Raw genomic sequence first — 7813 nt, 5'->3', positions numbered from 1 at the left:
TATATTACAGTAACAAACTAACCTTAGGCATTAAACCTGTGAGGTTAACCTTAGGCATTAAACCTGTGAGGTTAACCTTAGGCATTAAACCTGTGAGGTTAACCTTAGGCATTAGACCTGTGAGGTTAACCTGAGGGTCTGTGTTTGGGGAGGTGGATAAAAGAAAGTAATAAATAATGCTCTGAGTACTTCAACGTGAGTAGAAGAAACTCTCTAACTTCKTCCTTTCTTCTTCCTTTGCTCTCTTAATCCCGCGTCTTTAAGGAGCAACCTTCATTTCCGGAATGCAATAGTCCCACTTCCATATAAGGTATGGGACTGACGGAAAGGTCTGTCACCGCCCCGTTCTGCATGCTGCAGCGAAGTGTACCTCAAAGAGCCAGGGAGTTAATGCTGTGCACAAACATTAGCAGTGTGAGTAATCATATAAAACAAACTGAGCGTTTTTATTAGAATTTTTGGAGAACAAATGGCAAAATATCACCTTGCTTACAGTATTGCAATATCTTGTGATGTATCGCAATATGTCATATTGTGACCCCTATGTATCATTTCACCAAATTCATGCTAATACACAGCCCTATATGACACTCATTTTCCTTCTAATACAAAAAGTTAAAGAAAACATCTTTATTTTTGGAAAATTCACATAATCACATAACTGTCAGACTTTTTAACTTGGTTTAGCCAAAATGAAACAGGAAGAGACATTAAAGGGAAACTCGTTAAGAAAAGGAACTCTGGTCTTTCTTGTCTTTGCTTATTAAAACAATATTATTTGAACTCTGAACTTCATCTCTCTGACAGTGACTGAAAATAATCTAAAGAAACAGATTATTCTCTACAGTCTGTACTAGCTGTTGTAGCAATGCTCTGTTCACATGCAATCATTCCCCTTTGACAGCACTTCCTGTTACTTGACATGCAAATGTCTCAACAACTGTTCATCTCATCAGTGTGGAATTGTTTTTTAAACATGTTATCAATGTTATCTTTCCAAAAAGGCATTTGCGTTTATTAGAAAACTTTGATGCCACATGTACTTTAAATACATTAAAACATACCAACCATCTTGGCCCAGAAATTTTAAATCTTTGTGCAGATATTTGTTTCCAACCATTCCAACTAGTTTTTATTGATAAAGAAATTAACGTTTTTTAAATTAAATATTTCAAAACATGTGGTATAAAATTAGACAAATGACTACAAATCAAGATAAAAGAATAATTATGATCAAAATAGATAATTATTAATCTAGGTCCACAAAAACAGGAGCGATTCCAACATGTAACAAATCCAGTTAACTGAGGTCTGCACTTATTTTTTACCAACAAACTACATAGTAAGAAGAACATGTTAGGGCAGCAACTAACAATTATAATAATCAATTAAACGTTCAACTATTTTTTTCAATTAATCGATGAATCGGAAAACAAATAACGTTTTTAATTTTGACCTCTTTATTCCAAAAAAAAAATTATGACTGACATAGCAAATCACACAGTTTGCCGTTTGAGAATTCTGTTACTATAATATTAAATTGTAATGCATAAAAAGCTAAACATTTGTCAAATAGCAAAAATGAATGTACACAAATATAAACACAAATGTATCCTTAAAAGTCTCTTCATATTTTCTCTCAATGAACTTTGTAAAACGTGTCCCTGAGGGAAGAGTGTAACCTGAACTAAAAGTGTGAACTACTATGGTGAAGTCTTTATCTCTGATCATGAACAGTCTCATGGCAGTGACGATCGTGTTAAGATGACTTTCCGTCAAGACAGCTGCTTATTGCTATAATTAAATAAATGTGTTGTTTTATTTGCAGTATTAAGTTAAGACAAGTAAGAAAATCAAGTGTCTTCACTCAGACATGGTCAGCAAATTAAAACTTAAAGCTTAATCATTAAATTAATACCATCGTAAATCGCCCAACACAACAAATCGATAATGAAATTTGTTGCCAACACTTTTAATAATCAATTTTTATCGATTTTATCAATTAGTTGTTGCAGCCCTGGATGATGTGCAACAAAAATTTAAATAGGACTAAATTATTCCAAATGAAACATTCATGTGTATCATTTTATTTGAGTTTTTACTCTATTGCTGCTCTTTTTCCAAGTGTTACGTTGTTTCTGTAATCAATAACTGCTCAAAATGATATTTTTATTAGGGTTAGCTGTTCGTCAGTATTCTATTACAGTTATATTTTAATGTTGTGTTACTGAGTATACCTGTATAATTAGGTGACCCAGGAGTCCAGTCTCACTTTTCTTTCTGTCCCAAAGCAACTTTGAGGCTCGTGCGTTCTACTCTTACGCCCTCCAGAGGCTGCCGGGTGTGGTGCGTTCAGGGAACCCCCCAATGGTCCTCACTCAGATCCACACCAACAGCACCGAGGAGCCCTGGAGACCATTTAACAGGTACGAACAAGACACAGTTAGCCGACGCTCATTATCTGCAGGTACTGTTTCCTGTGTGACCTTGTTTGCCATCAGGTCCCGGGTGTATATGGCAGACCTGGAGTCGGCTCTGCACTACTCCCTGCGTGTGGAGGTGGCTGCTTTTGACGTTCTCGAAAAGGACACTCTGAAAGCACTCAACAAATACGTCTCAGTGCTGGCAAAGGTACTCAAACCAACTGCATTCAGACAGAACAGAGAAGTGCTGGTTTGTTTCCAGAGAAAACATAAAATAGTTAGCAATAAATCAGCAAGATAAGAGCACTTGTTTCCAAACTTTTATGCTTTGACCCACAAAATAACAGTATCAGAGACTTGTGCCCCCAGATATTTTTTGGGCGATCAACATTCAAATCAAGTCAAATAAACAAGAATGTAACAATTTTCATGATGCTACTTTTATCCAACTCTTTTCTGTAACAACCAAGGCAAAAAAAAAAAAAACCTTGACGTTTCGGGACCCCATGGGGTCAACTTTGGAAACCACTGCTTTGGAGAATCTGCAGAAAAACATAAATAAAAATTATTTGAAGCATCTTCTTAGAAAGTAAACCGTTGACATACAGAATGACAAATGCATTTTTTATCCAGTCTAAAACCATTCTGCAGAAATGTGCAGTACCAGCAGGTCACCACTAGATGGAGAGTGAGGCAGCAGAATGCTTGTGTTTCAGCATCCTCTTCCTTCTTTATTCATAAGTTGCATTATTCTTTATAACACCTGGTGTGCAGTTTTTGCAGTTGTAACTATTTATTCTAGCACACCCTTTTTATTGCTTCTACATGAACAAATCAAAAATAGAAGTCGACGCCCTTCACTGGTTGAAGAAGCACACAGACTCTCAGGTTTTGTTGACCCTCTTGATGCTGGGTCCCAGTAGGGATGGAGCAAAGCTACCAGTGAGGTGTTTAAACCCGACCACAGGTGTTTTAGAAAAACAAATATCTTTTACTGTATACTTTTTTCTCCTTTCTGAAATAAATTTAAATAAATGTGTATAGACAATGTTTTAATATCTACTAACAGCCATTTATTGCTGTCTTCCTCCTCACACACTTATTTTATCATTCCTCTATGTGTGTGTGTGCGTGCGTGCGTGCGTGCGTGCGTGTGTGTGTGTGTGTGTGTGCGTGCGTGCGTGCGTGCGTGTGTGTGTGTGTGTGTGTGTGTGTGTTGCGATGATGAGGCCTGACCTGCTAGCCGTGTCCCTATTGGCTACAGACCAGCCTGTTTCACTGCTTCAGTCTGCCACTCTCTCTGATTATATCACACTCTCCAGGGAGACGTCGTAGTAAGCCTGTGTGTGTGTGTGTGTGTGTGGGGGGGGGGGGCAGAGTACTGTGGCCTCCCATTAGCTCCGGTTTGTTTAGTCAATAGCTGAGAGTCCCCGTGGTATTTTTAGCTTATCCCCCCACCAGAGTGGACGAGCGGCGGCTCAGCGGGGCTTTGTGTCGCTGCGGAGACTTCTTCACGTCTGACCACAACTTCTGACCGTCCTGCTTGACTTTTGACTGAGAGACCGCATGTTTTCATTTTGTTTGGATCAGGTGTAAAAAATAAACATAAAAATCTGAGAATGTGGCCTGAGTTTACCAGACATGGAAATTCTTTTAGGTGTTCCTACAAACACGATTGTTCTGGATAAATGTAAAAAAAAAAAACAACTTCAGAATCATAGGTGTTTTTTTGTTTTTATTATTGTTTCTGACTTATTTTAAAGTAAACTTTTCCATCATTAATTTGTTCAAAACTACAACAAAAAGTATTAGTGCTCTGTTTGTGTATTGATCTTAAAAGACAGAACTTCTGCTCTTCATGTGTTTCACAAACTAAAGCCTTTCAGACACTTTTAGGTCTGATCTGTGTACAACTGAAGTTAAAAACAAAAAATCATGCTTTTTTGTGTGCATATGGGTTGTATATACTATCGACTGTTACGATTGGAAAACGTACAATAAGTATTATACAATAAGCTTAGATTCTCTAACAAATTACCTCTTAATCTGTTTTTTTTCCAGCACAAACATGAATAAAATGTGAAACCTGAGCTCAGAGTTTGAGTCATCTGGTTAAATTACAGCAGAAGTGACTCATGATGACCTGACCTCCGTGTCATCGTGTGCCTCTTGTCACTAATCATGACTCATTTCAGTTTTTTTTCTCTCCTGTGTGTGTGTGTGTGTGTGTGTGTGTGTGTGTGTGTGTGTGTGTGTGTGTGTGTGNGTGTGTGTGTGTGTGTGTGTGTGTGTGTGTGTGTGTGTGTGTTAGGGTTAACAAAATTGAAGAAGTGTGTGTGTTTGCTGGTGAGAGATTGTTACTTAAAAACTTTAAATATCTAAAAATAAAAGTGCAGCTTATTTCTGATACTATGAGTAAACATCTCAGCTTTTTATATTCTGATTAGCAGAGCAGTGTCCTTCAGACACATATCTTTAACATTTCACTGTTTTTAAGATATATTTTTCTTGTTTATAGAATTTTGTGTGTTGATGCGAGGCCAGTGTTTTTTGTCTGGTTTTTGTATTATAATATTTTTTGGAGCAGGTCCTAATATTGCTAGATTTACTGTCTTGTCAGGATGAAGGCGGATTTATGAATCCTCTACATGCATTTGAGGATTTAAAAAAGTGGATCTTGGGAGGCATCGGGAGCATTACAGAGAGGTTTTTATGGATTACACCTTTATCCTGCTTTTCTTGAAAGAAGCCTCTCGGATCAGGGGGAGACAAAAAAACAGGGGCTGGGGAATAAAGCAAAGAATAGAAGAGTGTGTGTGTGTGGGGGGGGGGGCATGACATCACATTTACTGCATTTACTAAAATAATCAGCTGTTGGTGCAAAAACAGAGTTATTATTGATATTTAGTTGTAGTTTTTCTGTGTGTGTTATCTCCTACCCCCTCGCCCCCCAGACCCCCCGACTGTCCTGGCCTGCCCTGTTGCAGCCAACAGATGCCTCCCCTCTCAGGACCCTCACCACAAGGAGCTTGCGGTTTCTCAAGTGCTGCTGATACTAATCGGATGAGGGATGACATATTGCCAGGGTGAATGGGATTGTCATGGTCCAACTGGGATGGGGAGGGGGTGCGGCGGGAGGGCAGTGTACGTTTAAAGGAGGCAAAGTGCGCGTGTCTTTTTTTTTTTTTTGGTGGTTTTTCTCGAGATGGAGCAGAAATGGATGGTGATATCTTCTGCAGGCCCGGGAGATGCAGAGATGATGAAAGTAGCAGCAGGAGAAAATCGATAATCAGAAAGGGATTCCAAATAAGGAATTTAACCACTAATGAATCATTTTAATGGTCCTGTCAGCTGAATATTTGTTTTATTTGGTTAAAAATAGCTTTACTTATTGTTGAAAGTGATGCAGAGGCCTAAAACACTGAATAGCATTTTTGAATGACGTAAACTTTCTGCTGATGTCACTTTAATTTGGCACAAAATTTATCCACGTGTCACTGAAGTACATATAAACCACCTTTTTCTGAAAGTAAAACGATTAAAGCGAGGAATATTTACAAAAAATAAACAGTGTAATTTGTGAGAACTGATGTCAAAAACAAGCAAAGTGAAGCTCAGAGATCTCTGCCGTGTTTCTGCAGGACATGTGTGGACCAAGCTCATGAATAGTGATGCAGACTTTAAGTCTATTAGTGGTGAAACACCTGCGTTTTCTCCTGGTTAAATTCATATGGCTGTTTAATGAGCTTTTCTGACTGCTCAGATCCAAACCTAAACCTATTATATCACTCTGCACCACGGCAGCAGCACACATCCCTGGACTCTACATCCCTGTTTCACCATCTTGTGTCTGATTTTTCTACCACTTCTCCTTAATATTAGTCGTCAAGTCTAGACTTTTCAGAAGGGATTACTGGAGCAGCAGCCAAGGGCCCCAAGGTTTAGAAGGCCCTAAAATAGTCTTATTGTTTTAATGAAAACACCTTATTGTTATTGTTGTATTTTCTGCTCAGCTACAAGCTCCCATCACTGGACATTTACATTTATTGAAGCACATATAATGGTTTGCTTCAGATTGTTATATATTTATAAAATTATATATATGTCATAGAGTACGACTAGTTTTTCCATATTACAATTATTTCTGAGTAATTTGGAGCGCTGATGATTTGTAAACATTACCAGAAAGCAGATGCAGTGTTGTTTTGTGTAATTTGTCTGTATTTGCACCGTTATCTCAAGGATATATGAAAATTTTGTAAAATGACTCATGTAGGTTACATATTCTGATACTGATGTTTGGACACTTTTAAATTTTTACTTTCAGTTACCATTCAGATCCACGTGTTTCTACAACAGAAGTAACTGGAAAAAATAAACGGACTGAAMAGACTTTTAAAATCATTTTAAATGTTTGGTAGTTTGTGCCTCCGTCTTTAAAAATTATGTTAAAGAAAAGAGCAGCTTTGCATTGTATGAATAGAAACCATAATAATAATGTGACTGCAAAGTATTTTAATTTTTATTCTGCCATCAAAAGATGTAATCCAATTCGTAAATGACTCCCGTGGATAGAGGGACTTTTGTTGGTTGTGTCGTCAGCAAATGCAGGAGTTTTGAGAAGAACAGAGGAGGTTCATATTTTAAACCCAGCATCTGCCCTGTTTTCTTACTTCAAACTGTGCAAAACTCTTTAGTCATTGCTTATTACTTCATATTTTGCTTCTAGGAAATCAGGTTTTCTTGTGATCTGTCAAGAAGGCGTTTTTATTTCCCTCCATACTTTCTGAAGGTCTTTCTAAAAGTTTTGCTTTAGATTACCTAATTGTTTTTGTATAAATGTTTGTTTGTTGAGCTTCTTCATTCAAACCTACAAATTATTCAGGCCAAAAAGGCTCATACAATTAAAAGATTAAATACTGTTGTGTGGAAATTTAACAAATAGCTTTAAAAAACAACAACACTACTTTAACTGGAATCTATCAGAAGCCTGTCACAAAGATGCAACTTCTTCTCTTGTTTTGCTGAATTAATCAGTAAATAAATACCACTAAAACACAGGTGTAAATAATATGTTATCATTTACAAGTGGATTCTTGAATTGAATTCAATTTAGCACTAAGTCACAACAAACGTTCTCTCAGGTCTCTGTACAACAAACAGATCTAAGGAAGCCAGCAGATCCCGTTGAATCACTTTGTTGCAGTCACCCACCCTGAGCAGCACATTGGTGACAGTGGAGAGGAAAATCCCTTTTTAACAGGAAGAAACCTTCAGATCCAGGCTCAGGATGAGAGGCCATCTGCATCAACCAGCTGAGTTTGAGAGGACAGGAAAGAGACACAGACAGTAACTGGTCCAGGTGTATGTGTGTGTGTGTATATATATTT

General features: G+C 37.7%; 1 protein-coding gene across 1 annotated transcript in view; it reads left to right on the top strand.

Moving 5' to 3' along the window:
* The window catches only part of qsox1 (quiescin Q6 sulfhydryl oxidase 1), a gene marked incomplete at its 5' end in the record, with an annotated part of 36429 nt that overhangs the window by 9483 nt on the left and 19133 nt on the right, over window positions 1–7813 (top strand). The window contains 2 exon segments of the mRNA XM_014000813.1: window positions 2292–2426; window positions 2502–2631. Of these exon segments, the coding sequence (XP_013856267.1) occupies window positions 2292–2426; window positions 2502–2631 (265 nt within the window).

Source organism: Austrofundulus limnaeus, unplaced genomic scaffold, assembly GCF_001266775.1.
Source record: "Austrofundulus limnaeus strain Quisiro unplaced genomic scaffold, Austrofundulus_limnaeus-1.0 Scaffold8, whole genome shotgun sequence".
In the NCBI taxonomy this organism is placed as follows: domain Eukaryota; kingdom Metazoa; phylum Chordata; class Actinopteri; order Cyprinodontiformes; family Rivulidae; genus Austrofundulus; species Austrofundulus limnaeus.
This window is presented reverse-complemented; position numbering and strand designations above follow the sequence as displayed.